General features: G+C 49.6%; 6 protein-coding genes across 6 annotated transcripts; 3 read left to right on the forward strand and 3 right to left on the reverse strand.

Moving 5' to 3' along the window:
* Positions 1-4,552: 4,552 nt before the first annotated feature.
* On the reverse strand, positions 4,553-5,854 carry TGAM01_v205484 (hypothetical protein; the record flags this gene model as incomplete). Its single annotated transcript, XM_018802801.1, has 3 exons — positions 4,553-4,882; positions 4,937-5,262; positions 5,338-5,854. The coding sequence occupies 3 exons, from the start codon at positions 5,852-5,854 to the stop codon at positions 4,553-4,555; spliced, it is 1,173 nt and encodes a 390-aa protein (XP_018663918.1).
* A 1,258-nt stretch (positions 5,855-7,112) lies between these two features.
* TGAM01_v205485 (hypothetical protein) lies at positions 7,113-8,234 on the forward strand (the record flags this gene model as incomplete). The annotated part of the gene is made up of 1 exon (XM_018802802.1): positions 7,113-8,234. One exon carries the CDS (start codon positions 7,113-7,115, stop codon positions 8,232-8,234), a length of 1,122 nt encoding a protein of 373 aa, XP_018663919.1.
* Positions 8,235-10,178: 1,944 nt separating this feature from the next.
* TGAM01_v205486 (hypothetical protein) lies at positions 10,179-11,150 on the forward strand (the record flags this gene model as incomplete). Its single annotated transcript, XM_018802803.1, has 1 exon — positions 10,179-11,150. The coding sequence occupies one exon, from the start codon at positions 10,179-10,181 to the stop codon at positions 11,148-11,150; it is 972 nt and encodes a 323-aa protein (XP_018663920.1).
* Positions 11,151-12,019: 869 nt separating this feature from the next.
* Positions 12,020-13,400, reverse strand: TGAM01_v205487 (cell division cycle 20-like protein 1, cofactor-APC complex; the record flags this gene model as incomplete). The annotated part of the gene is made up of 2 exons (XM_018802804.1): positions 12,020-12,815; positions 12,964-13,400. 2 exons carry the CDS (start codon positions 13,398-13,400, stop codon positions 12,020-12,022), a joined length of 1,233 nt encoding a protein of 410 aa, XP_018663921.1.
* A 747-nt stretch (positions 13,401-14,147) lies between these two features.
* On the forward strand, positions 14,148-14,873 carry TGAM01_v205488 (ubiquitin-conjugating enzyme variant MMS2; the record flags this gene model as incomplete). Its single annotated transcript, XM_018802805.1, has 3 exons — positions 14,148-14,300; positions 14,544-14,749; positions 14,810-14,873. 3 exons carry the CDS (start codon positions 14,148-14,150, stop codon positions 14,871-14,873), a joined length of 423 nt encoding a protein of 140 aa, XP_018663922.1.
* An 860-nt stretch (positions 14,874-15,733) lies between these two features.
* On the reverse strand, positions 15,734-18,217 carry TGAM01_v205489 (hypothetical protein; the record flags this gene model as incomplete). The annotated part of the gene is made up of 1 exon (XM_018802806.1): positions 15,734-18,217. One exon carries the CDS (start codon positions 18,215-18,217, stop codon positions 15,734-15,736), a length of 2,484 nt encoding a protein of 827 aa, XP_018663923.1.
* Between the last annotated feature and the right edge of the window lie 2,333 nt (positions 18,218-20,550).

The raw sequence follows: 20,550 nt of genomic DNA on the forward strand, positions 1-20,550 counted from the left end.
AGGGATATTGGCGTTCTTCATTGAAGAGACAAGACGAGTGAAGCAGGAAAAGAGAGACAAGAAGAGGGAAAGTAAAGCAAAAGAGTTGAGTAATTGGAAGAGAGGCTGTGCTGGGTGAATGGGTTAATGTAGCCATGCATGAGTGAGTGAGCTGTTTACTGTACTTTTTTCTATAAGTGACCTGCATGAACCATGCGCGTAACCTGCCAGTTTGGCAAGGATGCATTTTAGAAGCGTCTAGGTGCCTGCCTGTACTGTAGATACGCAGCGTATAATACGAGCCGAAGTAAGACTTGATGACTGGGCTTACCAAATGTTATATTACTTTGTAGCAGTAAATAATCGCTAGCTATGCGGCGTCAGACCACACCTCCTGGATTACCTAGTACTTTCCTCATTGGGGCAAAACAGAGGACGAGGGTGTTTTTGGGGCGGATATACTGCTGTTGTCTGTTGTATGTGTTTTGCATGTATACCTGCATGTATAGTAGGCGCGTATTTGCGGGTTTGCGGCACAGCTTGTTACTGGGTAATCGGCACGAGGATGGGTGCTGGAATTGGAACAGAGACGCGGTTGAGAGCAAGGGTTTATTTATGTCATACTGGGGATGTTGGTATATAGGCGCTGATTACTTCCTACGCCCTGGGCTGGTAGGAAAGGTGGACAGTGATTGGATAGTGTTACTAATATCGCCTTGCGTTGGACAAGACAATAGTTCGCCTAACAGTGACAAGAGTGACAGAGAGTTTTGATGTTATAAATTGCTGCATACGTGTACTCTCGCTCTCTGCGGAGGCGGCCACTTTAAGCGGTTGTCACGAGGATAGATGTTGATACAGCATGTTATTACTGTTACTACTGTTACTATTACTACTAGAAATTTACAAAATAAAAGTACTAGATAACTACTATGGTAAAGAAGCCCAATGGGTTCTTAATGTGTGTATTGCTTGGACGGTAAAGCTGCAGCTGTAACTGGAGCATTTCATTAGAGCGAATTAGAGAGAGATAAGACTCAAGGCAGCTTAGCTCAGAAAGGGGCCTTTATTCTTCATCACAATCTAATGACTGGAGCCTTAAGTTGTTGTCTGTGTAAAAGCCAAGAAACTAGAAGCCAGACCGCCTTCAAAATTTCATGGAGAAGTCGAAGTTTATCAAGGGTCCAGCTGAAGAGTCCAAGTGCGCCATAGAGCAACTCCCCCATACTACTTCTTTGGCGCCAGCACGGGGGACACCTTGCAAGCCAGGGCTTTTTCGGCGTCCGGACGAAGAAGCTGTCCATTTGGCCGCTACTGCAAGCGATCGAACCGAATTATTACTAGAAGCTTGTCCTAGCTGGCACAGGTGATGCTAACAGTAGCTCTTCCGCAGTAGTTGCGCTGAGCGAAATGCATGGGTGGCATGAGTCATGGACGCTCAGATAGCATGCGTGCTACGGGGTAGGTTATTGATCTCGGCGTTTGTTAGCCACGCGGGCTCGTCATCTCGCTATTGCTATCGTCTTATTGGGGTCCCGTCCTTGGGGCGCACCGGGCACGTTTTTGTGGCTGCTCAAGTAGGTTCATAGTCTGCTGCTAAAGAATCCATTCATGCACATGGACCTAAGCATGGTGGCGCATCGTAGTTCTTATTTGGGTAATTGGGCTGCTGGCTGTGACGTACAAAGGCGCACATGATTCTTTGGTGGTGCTCGTAAGACTTCATCCATCTAGGTCGCCACTGAACCAGGGGCTAGGTACAGCTCTTTCTATTGCTTCGGCCTTTGTGGTCTATTTGAGCTTGTATAAATGCATTTTTATTTTTTTACAAACATATATTGCTATAATCAAACAGCAGGAAATACATTATAGCCAAAGGTTTGAGAAACTGAGACTGTCCTGTGATGGCGATGATAGCGAGATCAAGCGAGTTTGTGTCTGCCGACAACTACCTACGTGTACAGTATTTCAATCAATGTGCGGAATATCAGTGCATGTTTGTGGTATAGGCATTGCTAATTAGTGTTACTAACTGCCTCCCACTAATATACGGTTCTAAAAACTCTCATTATGTCTTTTTGCCAAGATGCGAAATCTCGAGTTCTCGAGGAGAGGATGACTACAAAGTACTTTGTTGGACAGATTCATCCGACGGCAGACAAGCCATGCGATTGAACCAGTGACACCATCGAATCAAGCGTAGCGTTTGTATCGCACGACAGCTAAATGGAATATGATATCATTACCCCCCAACTCAAACGCTTTTGAGCCATCGTGGAGCCTTAACTCAAGCTCGTTCAGGCAGGAAGCGATAAGGAGGCCGAGGGCAACACAGCCAACAAGGCCTGGAAACCCTTCCATCGCCCAAGCAGGGTCAACAGAAAGAAGCCCATCCCAGAATTGAAGAAGGAGTTCAATCATTGTAACACAAGTAAAAGCGGATTTGTCGGAAACTTAGAAGAGGTATCATCTCAGGCGCCCCTGTACTTGTGCGAGCGTTGTAGGTCCTCGTTTGCCTTTTTATTAGTGATAATGTGCCACAAAGCTGGAAAACGCCGCCAGTAATGCCTATAAGAAAAATAGAAAGAGGAAAAGAATATTTACTTACAAACTTTAGCAATCTAATTCGCAAGCTTAAGAGACGAGCGAGTGATGTACTAAAGAGCTGGAAAACACAGCCAGTAGTACCTATAAGAGAAATAGGAAAGGAAAAGTTTCCTTGTTTATAAACTTGAGCAATCTGATACATAAGCTCGAAGAGAAGAGCGAGTGCATCTAACAAAGCAGAAAGCCGGCAATGGACAGAGCCAGAAGGCATGCAAAGAAGAAGAAGAAAAAAAAAAAGGCAACATGCAAAAAGAGAGCAAGAGAAAGAATAAGCCAATTATAAGAAGTTCACGCCGCCCACTAACTGGAGGAAGTAGATTTGACCAATATCTTCTCGGGCACCAACATCCGCTTCGATCCTGTCAAAGAGGTCATCGCCCTCTACATACTCCAGGGCTATCCACCACCACACAGAGTCTCCTCCATAAAGCAAACCACTCGATAATATCAAGATGCTAGCCGATATAAGAGTGGAGTCCGCCAATCCCAAGTTATTGAAATCAAGTTTTCAGCGTAGTCTTTGCTTTTCTCCTTGTTTTTCTTTTTTTTTTTTTATTGCCGCCATCCATGACTCCATCCGTGTCCCGCGGGAGCGATTCCGGGCCAACATCCTAACATGTATGTTTCTCGCACGTTGAGTATTACTGCTCGACTGATTGTTGTTTCAATGCGAACGAGGAGATGATGTCTGAGGCTGCAAAGGGCCAAACTGTCCCCTAATCGGTGGATAGATGCGGGAAAAGGTCCCTGTCGCAGCCGGTCTGTGTTATAGTGACTGAGTGGTGTGAATCCAATCTCCAGTGCGCCGCCAGGCCTCGAAAGTCAAGGATGAAGCCGTGAATATTTCCCTTCACCAGAAATATCCGCCGCTGGACATCATGGCCGAGGAGGGTGTCAAAGAGGAGGAGGTCTTCCGGTAAGGCCCCAACGCCCCCCGGGCTGCAAGATGCCATCTTCAAGGTCGCCACCCGCGCCAATAACCATCTGATTGCATCGCACAACAGCCAAATAAGATGTAATAATATTACATGCAGTTTGAACGCTGCTAAGTTATTGTAGAGCCTTAACTTAAGCTTCTTTAGGTGACATACGATAAGGAGGCTGAGGATAATATAGTTAACAAGGCCCAGAAACTCTTGTCCCCCCCGTCCCTTCTTCCTTTTCTTCTTCTTTTCTCTTTATCCTCATCCTCACCGGTGGTATTATTAAATTATATGCCTACCTACCTAATTTTCTCTGACAAATATCATCATAGGAGAAAAGGCGGATTTGTCAGGAATTTAGAAGAGGATTCAAATCTGAGCCCCGTACTGTTGGGAGCGTTGTTGGTGTATGTCAGCTATGATAACTCGCGAGCTATGAAGTTACCACAGTCCCTGTTGGAATTAATCTACTTTCCGATTTACATCTGCTTTCATTTTAGCTCGTCAAACTGTCTCGACAGAGAATAGCACAATGTGCGGTCGCTGTTATTTTAAGTCTTCTCTAGCTGTGACTTGAGTAACACGAGCTACATCTTTACCTCAGCGGTCTTGTTTGCAAAGATCGTCCTTGTCCACTTTGTTTATTCATGGCCGTATCGCCTTCTAAGCGACTCCTGACTGACTCAACGATAGCGATTATTTTGACTGCGGGTGAAGAAATCCTATGGCCGTAGCATGAGTATTAAAAAATTAGGAGACAGATTCCCATTCAAAAGGCATTATTCAAGGCGTCCCCGTATATGTACTTTAAGGAGTGTAGTTAATGTATGACAGCTATAAAATACTAGTGATGATAGCAATAGTAGCAATAGTAGCAGGAGGAGGAGGAGGAGTAGTAGTAGGAGGAGGAGTAGTAGTAGTAGTAGTAGGAGGAGGAGGAGGAGGAGTAGTATATGTAGTTATAGTAAATTTATTCTAGGGACTGCGGTACTATAATATTAATCTGGGACTGTTGGCAACATTGACAGAAGAAGCGTGCATCTTCAGAGAACAACACACCAGCCACCTGAATCATCAGATTTTACACCAACTTCGTCCCAGGCCTTCCGAACTGCCTGGGCTGCCTCGGGGTCGAATTGCTCCGCGATTTCCACAGTGGCGTCGGCAAACTGAAGAAACGTGCAGTCCGCATGCACTTTGGTTTGCAAAGTTTTCCACCAGATCTTTCCAGCCTTTTCCCAAGAGTAGCCGCCAAATGCCTGGGCGACAAGGTAAAAGGCCTTGTTGGGGATGCCGGAGTAGATGTGAACACCGCCGTTGTCCTCGTACGTTTGCTGGAAGTCCCTCATGTTGTCTACTTGAGGGTCTTTCCCCTGTAGATGAGGTCAGCTAAATACTTGGATTTCGTGCCTTTGATATCAACTTACAAAACGAGGGTCGTCGTATGCGGTGCCAGGGGCCTTCATGCTTCGGAGAGCAACGCCTTTGACGCCGGGAAGGATGCAATCTTCGCCGATAAGCCAGTCGGTGTCTTTGGCTTTCTCATTTTGAGCCTTTTGCTTGATCATGATGCCGAATACATCAGAGACGTGCTCGTTCAATGCGCCAGGTTGGCCCTCGTAGTTGAGTGCAGTTGTGTGCTCGGTGACAGCATGCGTTAACTCGTGTCCAATGACGTCGACACATCCGGTAAAGTTGCTCAGGAACTCGTCGCCATCCCCAAAGACCATTTGTCGCTCTTTTGAATCCCAAACTATCTGCCAGTTAGCCGGATAGTATTTTCAGGGGAACGGGGAGGGGGAGGGAGAGGGAAAATGGGGCCATTTACAAGCATTTTCGTATTGCTCGCCAAAATGGACGGAGCTGATTATATCAGCATATTTATCGTCAATGGATTTCCAGCCAAAGACATCCTTGAAGAATTCTAAAACAGTTCCGACGTTGTCATAGGCCTCGTTGGCTGTGTTATCCTTGGTCTCCTTGTCGCCTTCTGCCCGAACGAGCTTTCCGGGTAATTCAGCCTCGCTTGAGACGTGTCTAGCATCATAGACCATTCGATGAGCCCTTGTAGTTAAAGAGTCACGTTCTAGAGTTCTCAACGCGGCTGCTCGAGAGGCCTCATCCGCATGTTCAGACTCCGATATATGACGGAGCACATGGGCCGGAATAAAGGGGCCCGCAGTAGAACGAGGGTGTGCGCGATGTAAGCAGTTCTTGCGTTTGACGACAACGTCTTGGCGAGATGAAAGGGCAGCTAGAGCTGATTGACGAATAACATCAGAATTGGCAGAAGACTCAGAAATAGCCTTGAGAAGGTGAGGCGGAACGATAAAGCAGCGAGACATGGTGATGATTGTCGAAGAATACTAAGTAGGTAGGTAAGTATACAATGTGATAATACTACCGGTGCAGATGAGGATGATGAAAGAGGAAGAAGAGAGGGATAAGGGAGGTAGAAGGCTTAAATAAAGAATAGGTATAGAATAAGCCAGCTGGAAGCCTGAGGCAAAGATTCTTTCCGCGTGAGAGCGCACCTTCTTACAATAATAATTTTGGATGTGATAACTCGTGTACTTTGTATCTAGATTAATGGAAAGGCTTCTTCGTTAAGTGCCACCCGCGAGGGCTGCCTTAGGCATACGAGTGTCACACGCCAAAAGACATTCTCGCAAGGCGGAACTAATCAAGTAAATGAAATCTTTGTCTCAAGAGCTCTTTATAGTGAAATTCCCAAGGCTACTTCTGCTACTTCTGCTACAGCTAGGGTATTGGATAAGGGAACCATGGTGCTGGAAGGCTTTTCCCAACTACAAACACGAGCCTTTTGTCGGACAGAGTGTTACAGTGGTAGGTGTTGACTGGCCAGCATTACTAATGGCTCCAGCGCAGCGTTATGTGTTGCATAATTAGTACTTAGCTGAATGAGACATAATGACAGTACCTGTAACTTAAACGTTGCTGAGTTATCGGCGCGGAACCCTTGTCTTTGCGTATATAGAAACTATCAACATCTTCAGTCTTACTGTTACTAAACGATCTTGGCGATATACCTAGCCTCGTTTCAATTGGTTGACCTTGGTTTGACCGACCTGACCTGGTTGATCCTATAGCTTTTGAAAGACTTCATTCTCTAATTCTTAAACCAACAGCCCTTTATTGCACGGTCACAGTGGCTTTTTGAACCATATTCCTAGGTACCGTATGGAACTGCACACATATTTAAATAAAATATTTGTTGCGACACGCAAATAGCAGCAGGTAGGTGGTGCTAAGCTGTATTGATGAACGTAAGAGAGCCTTGGAAGGAACGAGGCGCTCGAATAACGTAAAGGTAGAACTGCAATTGAATGAGGAAGGTACGGCCTCACCCAAGGCACCTATGGCAGAAAATATTCGTCTCAGCAGCCCGCAGGATTTTTCACTTCCAGCATCTGCTTTTTGACTCCAACCTTTTCCACCTGCAGCATACCATACCACAGGCACCTAAAACAGCAATCCGCAACGATCTGCAACCATTACGGTCATCGCAAATACCAATGTCCAGCGTCAGAAAGTGCAGACACACAGCTTGTACATACGGAGGGTCACGAGAAGACAGACCAGATGACTTCATTTGCTTCCTTCGAAACTACCATCGGTCGCACTGGTAACTCTATGGAAATGCAGTTGTCGCCTTGCGCAGAAGAAGATCGTCAAGAGACATCATCTCAGCCGTCTCCCGTTTCCGCTGAAACGCCGGTTTCCCTAAAGTACAATGAGATCCGACTTCGATATCGGCTTTCACTACCTACTCTAAGATCGCTTTTTACGATTGAGAAAGCGCCTGACAGACGAAAAGTTCTCGAGACGGCATGTCTTGCAGCAGAGTTCCGCTGTTTCCCCATCAGGCCAGAAGAGAAGAATCTGCTGAGAGAAATCAACGATCACACGGGAATCCCTTATCCCATCATCGGAAATGCCACTGAGCCGTGGCAAAAAGTATCGTTGCTCGTTCAGATCGATCTGTCGCGAAACGGATGGCCGAACAAGATATCCGCCAATGCCCGTAAAGAGCTACTGAGAGAAAGCGGCCGAATCTACATTGTATTAGACAGCGTGTTGAGATGTTTAGCAGACATCCTTGGAGAGAGAGAAGACGGTCGAGGAGTGACTGTTACTCTTGACGTCCTGAGGAGCGTCAAGGCAAAAGTTTGGGAAGGGACCGATATGGAGTTGCTACAAGTAGACGGAATCGGTGCAGCAAAGATGAAACGACTTGTCGATGCAGGTGTCAAGTCTATCAAGCATCTCGCTGGATTGGAGTTTTATCATATTGAACGATTGCTCAGTAGGAACCCACCCTTTGGGCATCAGATGATCCACCAACTATCGGGATTCCCACTGCTGTATTTGCATCTTGATGCAGTTACGACGCGCACCCTACCACAAGACGATCGTCAAAATACCACCACATCGGTACATCACCCTGCTTGCGTGGTCAGAGTCGTCTTGGGATTCGCTAATGAAATTGTGCCAACGTGGCGTAAACGGTGTCCTTGGACGACTTTGGTGATTGAAGGAGACGATGGGCGGCTGTTGTGGTTTTGGAGGGGAAGTGTAAAAAGAATTGAGAATAGCAAGATCATGTTTGCTCGTCTAGATGTCAAAAAGGGGGAGACCATCAAGGCAACTTTTGCCTGTGAAGGAATCATAGGAACACTCGTACGATTGACAATGACTGTCTAGGGTGTGCCGTTTCTTAGGGAGCGGGAAGAATACACCCCCAATTCGATTCTTGCAACTTTTTGGCGTTTTTTTCACACCATTCCGTCCCCAAACATCGAACATGGTATCGGCATGTTGATGATCTTTCCCATTTATACATGTAACTGAAAACAAACCAACAAACAGATAGGATGAGGAAACTCGGAGAAATTGGGAGGGACTTCCCGTCGCATTTGCTTGATACCAATGAGCAACGACCAATCTATTTCTGCTGTAGCGTGGATGCAGGGCAAACAGGCTTGATTGTCATAGTCCCTGACAACTCACTGCAACTAACTTTCAGCCGCACTCATCCTGGCTAGCCCCTCTGTAAGAAGGAGTAATTAGACGCCGAATTCTATGGGAGAGGGAGAGAAGCGAGCCCGACATAGCAGAAAGGAGGGAACGATACGCACCAAAAATAAAAAAACCATCAAAAGCGATTGGTAATTGTCCTTGCTCACTGCTTGAAGAGTTTCCAGTTTCAACAACAGAGCTTCTGTGAAGCATGAGCTGCCTGCGTGCCCATCGCCTGGCTGTTCTTTTGACCGGGAGCCCAATTCTGCCCGATGGCACTTAGTGGCAACCAATGCATTCAGCCACATCTCTGTTTGTGGTTGCTGGAAAGCATGCCCGGTGGCCCAGAGCGGCAATACGATATACGATAGTGTGGGCGAGAAGCAATCCTCTCGGCTGAGGCTGGCGCTGGTCTAGTCTTCCCGCTAAGCTTAAGAGCAGCTCCACCGCGACAGCCGACGGGTCGATGAACTTGTCGCCGGGCTGTTACTGATATGACATGATCTCGGTCTATTCTACTTCATTTACCAACTCAATGTTTACACACAATAGCTCAAGTGCTGGCCAATGGATTGTTCGAGATAGTGAGGCGACAAACGGTCTATCGGCGAGCTCTTCCTCTTTTCCTCCGAGCTTAGACGATGATCCGACTGCCGCCACTGTTGTTGGGGTACGGTATATGCATACTAGTAAGGTAGTCTCACAGTGGGCTCCTTAGCAGGCAGATCATCTGCAATGGTCTGGCCCAGTTTGGGCGGCAGTTGACTATCACAAGCATCAGGGGAGCTAGAGCGATCCCTTGTCTCGCCTATAGGCAACACTCCAACATCTGTCTCGCACTATTCCCAGAACCGTCTATCAATATCCACATGGCCCCCAAGAGCTGAGAGACTCGACCCCGCTCCAGCAACTATTCTATTCCATCCTTCTCACGAAAAGGCATCGGCCGTGGTATCGCCAATGTTAGCAATCCCCGCCACCTCTACCGCGACTGGCGAGCATAATACACCAAGATAGACCGCCTCGCTGGGAGGCGAGTGAATAGACAAGCTCTCCACACCCTCATTTTCCAGTCTCAGTGTCTTATAACTCATTGGCTAACCAATGCCACGTGAAGCCGTTAAGCTGGACTGCATGAAACTGGGCAGCAGCGTAAGCCACCACTTGATTGTGGCCAGGGTCCAAGGCTTCTTCTAGCAAGCTAGAAGTGCTGTTTGGCTAAATGGGCTGAGGATTAGTGCCGGCATGGGTCTTGTTATGACTCCAAAGGGTGCACTAACATGGGCCTTCACCAGTGAACACTGGATGCGCGTCGTTTGTTTTTTAACCCCTGGGCAGGATGGCTTGTTAGCTCATGATGGCTTCGGGGGAGGCTTAAAATGTGTGTCAGTCTAAGCCGCCTAGTCGAGCTGAGAGAAGCTGTGTGAGAAAAACAAGGAAAATTGTTGAGAACCTTTTACTACCTTGTCTGGTCTCATATAAAAGCGGCCGAGAGTCCTCTTTAGCTCTGGCCACAAGACTTTCACTTCCCAGCATTTCTGTAGCTGAGGGAGCTGCTTCTTCTCAACAAAAAAGCCTCTGGTCTTGTCAATTCTTCACATCAAGACAGCTTTACGCTTTTTTTCGACCATGCCTCCTTACTCTGCTCTCCTCCTGGCTGCGGCTGGGCTCGTTGCCGCAGAAGGTTTAACGGCAATGAACCTCGGAGACGTCCTCGGGCGAGGTGTAACTGCTGCTGGCCTGGGTTCTTCGGCTTTTGGCGTCCACGCAGCCAGTGGTACTTGCGGCCTCGGAGAGACGGACTGTGACACCGGCTGCATGCCCTTGACTGGCATCTGCTGCGGCCTCGGCAACGGCGCTTACTGCGACATTGGCTACTCATGTGTTAGTGATGGCTGCTGTCCTATTGGGAAAGTTTGCACTGGCGAGCCTACAGGCTGCGATGGAGACCGTGACCTTTGCGGCGAGTTTTGCGTGCCAAAGGGAACTTGCACTTCGGGAGGAGGTGGAGGAGGAAATGGAGGAGGCGGTGGCGGTAGCGGAGGCGGCGATGGAAGCTGCCCTACTGGATATGAGGCCTGTGATGACGAATGTATGCCCAGTGGCAGCGTTTGCTGCCACAATGGCTACCACTGCGATGCTGGACAAACATGTACCTCTGATTTCAAGTGCCGGCTCGGCTCTGGAGGCGGCGGCGGATCTGGTGGTGACGGCGGTGACAACCAATCTTCATCCCCTGGCGACTCCTTCACGACCAAAGGGTCTGGTGGTTCTTCGGGCCATCAAACCAGCTACAGCCTCTCACCGGACCCTGAGCCAACTGCTGCTCCTACCCAGTCAAACCCCTTTGGCGGATCCGGCGGCGATGACAACACCTCCAATCCCTTCCCTCCTGCCACCTCGGATGATGGCCAGCCCAGCCCTACTGATACCGGCTCGCCCTTCACTTCTGATGCTGGCCCTGCGACCACTTCTGACGTGAGCCGCCCTACCACGACTGCTGCTTCTCGCCCGACCAGCACCAACGGCGCTAACGGCGATGCGATTGGCTCTTCCGGCTTGCTTGTTGGCCTTCTTGCTCTTATCCCCTTTGTTCTATAATCGGCTTTTCCCGCTGCGGTGGATTGAGGCTGTGAAGCAATGGGGAGATGTTCTTGAGTTGATTCTTGCGATGATGAATGGAAGAACAATGTCTTTAAGGCAAAATGCCTGGTAATGATAATGGAATAACAGTTTGGTTGGATGGAGATTGAAATTTGCAGTGATACCTTAATACAGTCAGACTCAGTGCCCCGTCCAAATGTCGAGATCATCGAGACTTTCGGATTAGTTTCCTATTAGAGATATATACGATTCTTAAACCATAAATCACTTATTGTGTTGATCAATTTGCCTTGGTTTTAAGTTGATTGGTTCACTAGTTCACACTCACCTGGATGGAACATCTGGGCGCCTGATAACGGTTCCCTAAAGATTGATTGGCACTTTGATGTTTATTTTGATTAATTTTTCTTTTCAAGCAGCCTCTTGTCCACGTCTGTGCGGAATAGAGGTTATGTATTCGCCTATTCATACAAAACGTCGCAGCCGTCTTCTCCAACGCCCTCCCCTCCTTTTATAATGTAGGTAGGTAGTATTACAAAGCTAAAAGAAGAATGAGATAAAGTGGTAGTATGATGTAAAATATTGAGGAGAGGAGGGTTTAAAGAGAGAAAAAAATTCACACACACATATGTGGAAACGCCATGTCTGCCATTCCCCCTAAATCACCCACTTTTTTCCATTCAGTGACATGAGCCAACAACGCCTTTAGCTCCAGATATAGCCTGCCTTTTGTAATGTTCATAAGGTAATCCTGTAGCCCATTATCTAGCCCTAATGTATTACTCTTCAAAGATCTGTTGTGTTGTCCCTTTACATATGGCTGGCGTGTCGTTTATTGGTTATACAACCTTATTTTGTTTTCTTCTTTATTTCTTCCCTGCTACTTGATTAAAGCTCTCCAATACCTTGTCCTTTAGATCTCCCTTGTTCTCTTGGGCAAGTTCTTCTGACGGTGTCTCTGCAGATGGAGTGGCGCTTCCTGTTTCGCCGCTGGAAGAAGAGGGCGCGGTAAGCTGCTTAGCCAGGACCTTTGCCTGAGCCTCGCTGACTTTGCCGTACACATTGAGACCGGTGGCAATCATGCCGCTAATGTCGCCAACGTTTCCAGGAACAACCACGGCCGTGCCCTCCTTGGCAAGCTTGCTGAAGGCGTCGACGTACTTCTCGGCCACTGTCAAACTCATAGCGCCCTGGGCTCCGTGAGCACCCTTGAGGATGCTTGCCGCCACGGCGTCAATACCCTCGGCAGTTGCTCGGGCTTTGAGCAGGATAGCTTCGGCTTCACCATCGGCTTCGTTGATACGCTCGGCGCGCATAGCCTCTGAGGCGAGAATGACACTCTGCTTCCGACCCTCGGCAATGTTGATGGCACTTTGACGCTGACCTTCGGACTCGAGAATCTCGGCACGCTTGGAACGCTCGGCGGTAACTTGGCGGTGCATGGCCTCCACGACGGCTCCAGGGGCGTGAATATCTCGGATCTCGTAACGCAAGCACGTAACTCCCCATGCTTGAGCGGCCTCGTTGATAGCGGCGGTGATGTTGGTGTTTAGCGCAGCACGCTCCTTAAGAACGTGGTCGAGGGAGAGCTGGCCGATTTCTGATCGCATCGTGGTCTGGGCGAGCTGGGAAATGGCATACTCGGCATCTTCAACTCCGTAACTGAAGCACAGTTTCCGTTAGTACAGATCAAGTGACCAAATCTTCCTCCTCCGTCAGACCCCAAAGTGTCTTATATCCTACTCTCCGAACAACTCCGAGGGAGAAGCGAGAATGGCGACAGGAGAGAAGCAAGCCATGTGCGACTCACCTAGCCTTGTACGCATCAAACACTCTCGTATACAGAACACCATCCAGATCCAATGTGACGTTGTCGGCCGTAATCGCACTCTGGCTTGGAATCTCAATAGCCACTTCCTTCAAACTCTTGACATATGCAATCCGATCAATAACCGGAGCCAGAATCGCCAATCCGGGCTCCAAGATGCGGCTGAATCTTCCCATTCGCTCGACGATCCATGCCGTCTGCTGTGGCACAAATCGTATGATTGTGTTGGCAGGTAGCCGAGGTTTCTGGAAGTACGAGGGCAGAGGACCGCCGAAGCTGCCACTGTTGCCGGAGAAGCTGGCAGGGAGAAGAGTGCGTGAGGATGTCGAGAAAGAGAGATGCGATTGGGGGCGCAGGAAGAGAGCCGTGGTTGTTCTCCCTGCGCGGAGGGCGGCCCTTGGTGGCGGTAGTGAAGGCATCGTGAGGTGTGAAAAAGGCGAGCTTCGAGTTATGCGCGTGTACGGTTGGATGCCTTGCTCGCTAGGCTATGGCCGGGAGATGTGAATTGCTCGTTGGCTTTGCCTCCGAGTCGCCGCTTGTGCGCCGAAGTAATACAGGCAACTAATTGGGGTATTGCAGATATCGCAGACGAGATTGGCGGAGGGAAAAACACAAGGAAAACCCTCGACTGTCGTACGAGAAGCCAATGATGTTGTAGATGACTACGATTTGTTTGTTCGGCAAATACAACTTGACAAGGCACAGCTCCTATGGAGTAGCAGTAGCTCTCCGAACTACCCGACTTTTACCCGCATAGCAGCACCCGCCATACACCACACTATCTCAGCCCAGCAAACAATCAGCTGAGTACCTCAGGCCAGGTACCTTGCTTCCAAGCCATTCCGTCATCTGTTCTCCCTGCCGCCTGCCTGCTGTGCGTTTTCGTTTTCGGCGGGGCATCGTTCCTTCATTCACAAACTGCCCCGCGCCAGGAACAGCTGCACTGCACCTTTTTAAGACTTGACGCCGACGCTTTATACGAACCGCCTCCGACCCTGACCGACAGATCCTCAACTTTCTACGGCGCCCGATTTCGCAAAACCTGAAATACACGCATCCACGAGCAAACAGCTGGTACGCAGGTATTATTGCGCTGCGTAAATACCCAATACAAAGAAGGAGAGACGGTATCGCCAGATAAACAACGAAACCAAAGACAAGGAACCATGTCTGCCAAGGTCCCGCGCAACTTCCGCCTGCTGGAGGAGCTTGAAAAGGGCGAAAAGGGTCTCGGAGCTGAGGCCTGCAGCTACGGCTTAGAAGATGGCGACGACCTGCTCATGTCCAACTGGAACGGCACCATCCTGGGACCTCCTCATGTAAGACTTGACTCAACTCCCTTTGGGGTTGTGGCTCTCGAAGAAGAACACATTGTCTCGACATCCCCGCAGAGGTCAAACGTTGCCGTACAAGTCGATATACAGCCAGCAACCGGATTCCCGCTGCATTGAAAGAGAAGGAAAAAACACACATGCCGACCCACCGACTTCGTTTCTCCCTCAGCCTTTGCTTCAGGAAAAGTAAACTATAGAGAAGAAGCTAACCCCGATGGCTTTCTGCAGTCCGCACACGAGAACCGCATCTACAGCCTGAAAATGCACTGCGGCGAAAAGTATCCCGACGAGCCCCCCTCCATCCAGTTCGTCAGCCAAGTCAACCTCCCCTGCGTCAACCCTCACAACGGCGTCGTCGACCCGAAGCAGCTTCCTTGCCTAGCCCAGTGGAAGCGTGAAAACACCATGGAGATGGTCCTGATTGAGCTGCGAAGGTGGGCTCTTCCTTCGAATAAGAGTAGGATTGGATGATCAAGGCTGACTCAGCATCGCAGATACATGGCCTCTCCGGCGAACAAAAAGATCCCCCAGCCTCCTGAAGGCTCTACATACTCATGATTCCCTCGGGAGTTAATCGAAGAGACTAAAGAAGATAAAGACGGAAGGACGTTCTAGATGGGAAGCGAAAGGACCAACAGACATACGTAAAGGGCTCTCCTTCAACCAACAAACACACAAATCCACATCAACACTACCACGCACAAAGAAGTCACGTAGCAGGTTTTACTGAAGCTCAAATCATTCCATTCACATTTCACATTCAGAGTTTGGTAGCACGAAAATCATAATTCACATTCCAAATCGTCCACTTCTTCTTAAGGGGTAATTAACTTGTTTCACATCAGTTGTGCCATAAGTCGATGCTATATGAATACCAGCTAAACATGAAATGTCGTACCCTTTCCCGCTCGCCACCTAATTCAGTCAATCAATCAATCATAGCGCCTTCTCAACCTTCATTTCCAACTCGCAGCAAACATTAGCCCAAAGCCTTGATCTTTTTGATTTCGCTCCAGTCTATCCTCAATCATGTATGGAAGAAAGATAGAAAATAAATGAAGAGAAAAGGGGACATAAGAAAATCCATTTCCGATAATGCTGTTTGCTCCGGGTATCAATTTAAATGTGTTTGTCGGTAATAGCAACAGCTAACCCATTATATGTAGTAAAATGTGACGTAAACAAGAAAAGGAAAAAAGGGGAAAACATAGATATTATAAGATAGTAACAGGTTCAAGGTATGTAACGCGGTGAGAATCGAATGATAGTTGTGATGCTGAGTCGCTTCCCGAAACTGCGGTAAAAGGTAGAGGGTGTGGAGAAGTGTATATATGAGAGTGAGAAACTTGTTGCAAAAGCAGAAGTTGTAGATAAATAAGTATAAGAGAGTGAGACTCAGAAGATATCTCCTTTTTCATTCAGTCGTCGTCTCCCCACCATCCCGGATCGGTATCTCTTCGCACGAATCCTACAGCACTCAGACGTGCTGTATTCATCGCAGCACGGCGCGGCGGCCGCGGTTGAGAGAATGTCTCGTTGGATATCGGGCTGTCTGGTCGAGGTACGTCTTCATTGCCATCCTCGGAGAGCCGGGTAAGCTTAGGGCTGGATGTGACGCTCTCAGCTTGAGGTTGCTGTCGTGCTGCCTTATTCTTGAGCCTAGAAGTACGCTTATCCTCCGGATGATCCCAAGACATGGCATGGAACCCTGATGAGCTGGTTGAGTCTTCAAGAGCTTGGCCGTCGCCACCAAGTTGGTTCCACTGGGCATTATGTTGCTTGCCTTGGTCAAGATATACACGGATATCATGCTGCTCCGTGTATTCCTCCGGACCGCGAGTGGAAGACACAAAAGATGCTCTTTCAGACGAGGTGTCTGTGGTCAAGCGAGAGGGTGCTCGGTACTGCTCGTCTTCGCTGTAGGGGTGTTCTGGAATGGATGCACTCATCAACGAACTAGCCCCGGACTGGCGATGCTTCGAGCTATGCGACGGAGGCGCGGGAAAATCAAAATCGAGCATGGAGTCCGTCACCATTACTTGCGATGGGGTTGAGACGTGTCTTCTGCCTTGTCGACCCTCTAACGGAGGTCGATTGCTAGGCCCCAACTGCGATTTTTCACGCATGGCCTGAGTTTTCTTGCGGAGCGCAGATATGAGCATCTCCTCTTGGCGAGTAAGCGTCATGACGCGACCCTGGCTACCAGAATCATCAATGGATGACCGAGCGGATCGTAGATAGAAGTTGACTGAGGAGGGACTGAGCGGTGGAGTTGGCTCGTCGGGCTGGTCTGATGATGTAGCAAGAGACTCGCGTCGCAGAGAAGACCCGGTGCCACTGGTTAGCAGTGCCAATGCCTTTTGCCGATCCATTTCCGCCTGAGACGGCCGGCGTGCAGGCAGAATAGTGACAGGGGGGGAGTCTTCTGCCCCGTAGCCGTTTTGACTTGTCAAGCCTGATCCGGTTGAGTTCGTAGATCCAACTGAAGGCTTGGGCGAGGGAGCACGGGCGCCATCTCTGTAGGGGAGACTCAGTCGGGAAGGAGAAGGGGATTGCCTTTGTTTGCGTTCAGTACCAGGGATAGCAATGTACGTGTTGGCCGGCGCGAAGCTCGTCTTCTTATTCGTTGCCACACCTGGCTCACGCCCTGAAGGCTGACGTGGTCGTGACTTGTTCGGTATTTCTGGTAATGGTCTGGTTGGATGAGGCAGAGGGATATGGTCCAACCTAGTGGAAGATCTGCCATCATCATCCTCTTCGGAGTCAGAAGACAGAAGTAGCACGCTCTTTTCTTGAAAATCAGCTTCCACCATCCCGCCGTCAGTAATCCTGGAGGCTCTTGAAGTTCGAGTATGTCTACTTGAAACACTTCTAGCTCCATCACCCGGTGATGAAGAGTAATCTGACTGGGCCACTGCCTTTGGCTCGTGTGATTCGCTTATAGGCTTGTGAAGCCAATCTAGGTTTTGCCGTGGTTGCACTTCTCGCCACTCCCCTTCCGTTCGACCATCAGCTGGGTCCGTCTTGTGGGCAGTGTTGTTTGTGAGATCGTCGTCATCGTCTAGGCCATGCCGGAAGGTCATCTGTTCATAGTGGTCATACAACGTGGAGAGCCCGTTATCTGAAAGCTGGGTCGTCATCCGACGGGCTTCCCCTGTGCCTGGTGGAGATCGTTCGGTAGCGAAAGATCGAAAGCTGTCTTTGGTTCGCCGTTTGAACATGCCGCGTAAATCGCTCTGCCGATGAGGTGGAGTGGAAAATGGAGACGAGAGCGTAGGGGTTTTGGCTGAGCTGTTTGCTAGATTGGGATTAAAGGTATCCGATTCTTTCTTAGACAATCGAGGGGTCGGTCCCACGCTTGAAAATTCGAGTTTCGGTGGCTTTTTTCGTAGCTTTGTAGATTCATTGGCATTGTCAGTATCTTGGAAGTGGTGTGTCTTTGCGGAGAAACCATTATTCATAATCGGGATCGAAGCTTGCCGTGAGAGAGACCGCGAATGTTTCGATTTGTCGTGCCAAGATTTAATAGTTGAAGACGACTGTGCTTTTTTGAGGGTACCGGGCAATGCCATTGCGCCAAAACTAACACTATCGGCAAGAGCACTGAGCCTCAGATTTGAAGGTGATGGTCCACGCTCTTTTCTCAACTCAGCATCAGCCCTTGCCATCCTTGTCTGGCCGCCAGGTAAATCAAAATCCAGTTCGTCCAGGGTCGGGTTGTCGTAAACACTAGCAACGCTTATGGTTGGTTGTGGGGTGCTGTGAATTGAAGAAGCATCGATACTGAGTGGTGTCGAGCCCAGGATTTTATGAGCTTTACTCATCGGCATCATTGGTGGTGGTGGCGGCTGAGGCTCCTGCGGCTTCTTACGTGCCGGTCGGGAAAAGTTGAATTTCCTCATCTTGTCAGGTTCCCTCCAGAGCGCTCGAAAAAAGAATCCCGTCTCAGCCCTAGTTATCTCGTGCTACTTTTCCGTCATTTGACGAAATGCTCCGAATATATCGTGTAAGAGACGAAATGAATCAGTCCAGTTGTGCCCTAGTTTCCAAGGGCCGCGAGGACTCAATAAAACACTGATGCTGGGGTATGAGTAGGCGGTATTGCAGGGAAAAAGAGAAGAAAAGAAAATCAGATTATAGCTTGTCGTTCGCGAATGCCACTTGTTAGCGGGGCCCCATTCTTATCGCGTATCTTCGCCGTCGGTTTGGCTGTACAGAGTAATGTCTAGACGAGCAGAGAGAAAAGAAACAGAGAGACGGCGCAATAAGAGCACAGAATTTCTCTGCCCAGCCGGAAGATGGATAGCGGTTATGGCGGGGAAAAGACGCGAGTTGCAAAACGAGACTGACAAGATCGGGAATGGGGGCTCTCGTGTAAATGAACAAAAAGGAAAACTGCGGGTGCTGTCCAGGATGTGGTGAAGCGAGGTCTAGTGTTCTGCAATGCTTGATTAGACCACTGCAGAATCCGCAACAAGTCTCCACCCTGTAATTACCTGGAGCAATATACACAATGCGACCAGCCGATCATGAACGACCAGGGAGCAAGATGCGAGGACACAAATAAGGCAAGGTCTTGGCTGCATGCGTAGGCACCTGGACGTGCTCCGTGTTGTACTGTAGAAAAAGAGGCGTCGTCCGGGAAATGATGCCTCTGCGGGCAACCGGTGGTCGATGGCAGCTTTTGTCCCTCTTTTTTGTCCCTTTTTCCTTGTCCCGCTTCTTCGTGACAGATAGGACAGGCGAAAGAATCAGCCCTGGCTGAGCCAAGAGGGCAGGGAAATAGCCCCGTCGTCGACAGCAATATGGATGTCTCAGACGATGCCGAAAGTTTACAGGGCTTCACAACAGATCACCGACTTGGATGCAGCACCATCGACTCCTCGAAGAGCAAGGGTTGCCGAAGCCATAGAGTAGTTTCTCGCTACAGGCCCGGCAACAGATTGGAATTGGTCGGCAGTATCAGTGGTGCCAGCAGTAGCACGCACACGCACACGCGCATTCATGCACCACACCCGCGCTGGTGTACTCCGTACTATCTCTATTAGCGGTAGCGTGTGCTCGTCAACTGAAGCTAAGGGCCGTGTATAAGAGCTTGCGGGAGATGAGTGGTGCCAACGGCCGACGACTCAGGCAGACTCCTTCGTCGGCAGTGAGGGCGAAGGTTGTACGAGCACGCCATAGAATGCTCCGGGCTCTGCACGCACAATCAACACCCCGTGTCGGTACTTGTCACCTGTGCGAGGCAGCCTTTCAAATTATCTCGGACGGAGGGCTTTGCTGGGGCGACGCTAGCCACGATCTCCACGGCACACCCATGCTCGCGGTCTTGTCTTCCCTGTCAATAGTCAACAGTAGCACTAAGCCTGGGCAGCGCCGGCGCGGCGGGCTTGCAGATGTTCTCGTACCAACACGGACTTTTGCGACAAGTAATAACGGTAGCACAGAATGCCTCAATGCGTCGACGCAGCCCGAACCACCTTCTGGACCGCCTGGGCGGCTTCTGTGTCTGTGCAGACGGGCACGATGCTATCCCGGTCAATGAGTCGGTGTCGTCGCCCGCGCTGACCAGCCATCGGTCGACGACGCGTCTAATTTCCGCGGAGACCCGTATCTGGGGGCTAGAGCACCGCACTCAGCCTTCTGCAGCGCGCCGCACCACATGGCAAGCACAGAATGACGTCCGGGTGGTGGGACGAGCAACAGAGCAGAGTTGGGAAATGAGAAGTGAGGTCAAGCCCAGGGATCCCCCCTTCAGAGGCCCCTCCCGCTGCAGGTGCCTGAGGTGACAGCCCCGCGGCAGCTCCCTGCTTAGCGATGCCTCGTAGTGACGATTTTCAGGGCTTCAGCGTGCTAAGGCGCCCGGATCGGCCGCTGAAAGCGACTAAAACATCCCTAACGTTGAACTTACATGCATGCACATACACATCTGGAGCTGATCCATCAAAATCTGGAAACTTGAGCAAACAATGTCTGCTGTCGTCCAACAATGCACGGCTATCAGCCGAATCTCCGAGCAGAGAAACTGACGGCTGAAGATGGTTGTCCTACACAGCATGCATTAGTTGTTGCACAGGTGCATGTAAGTACATGTATGCAACAATAACCACACGCAGATGGCGTTTTTGCTGTGCAAAAGAAGGGCGCAACATCTGCAGCTCGCGGAGCTACCCGAGGCACAAAGCCGATTCATCTGGGGATTTGACTTTCTGCATGTTTCGTACTGCGCGCGCAC

Source organism: Trichoderma gamsii (genome assembly GCF_001481775.2).
Source record: "Trichoderma gamsii strain T6085 chromosome Unknown Scaffold_17.2, whole genome shotgun sequence".
NCBI classification, from domain to species: Eukaryota; Fungi; Ascomycota; class Sordariomycetes; order Hypocreales; family Hypocreaceae; genus Trichoderma; species Trichoderma gamsii.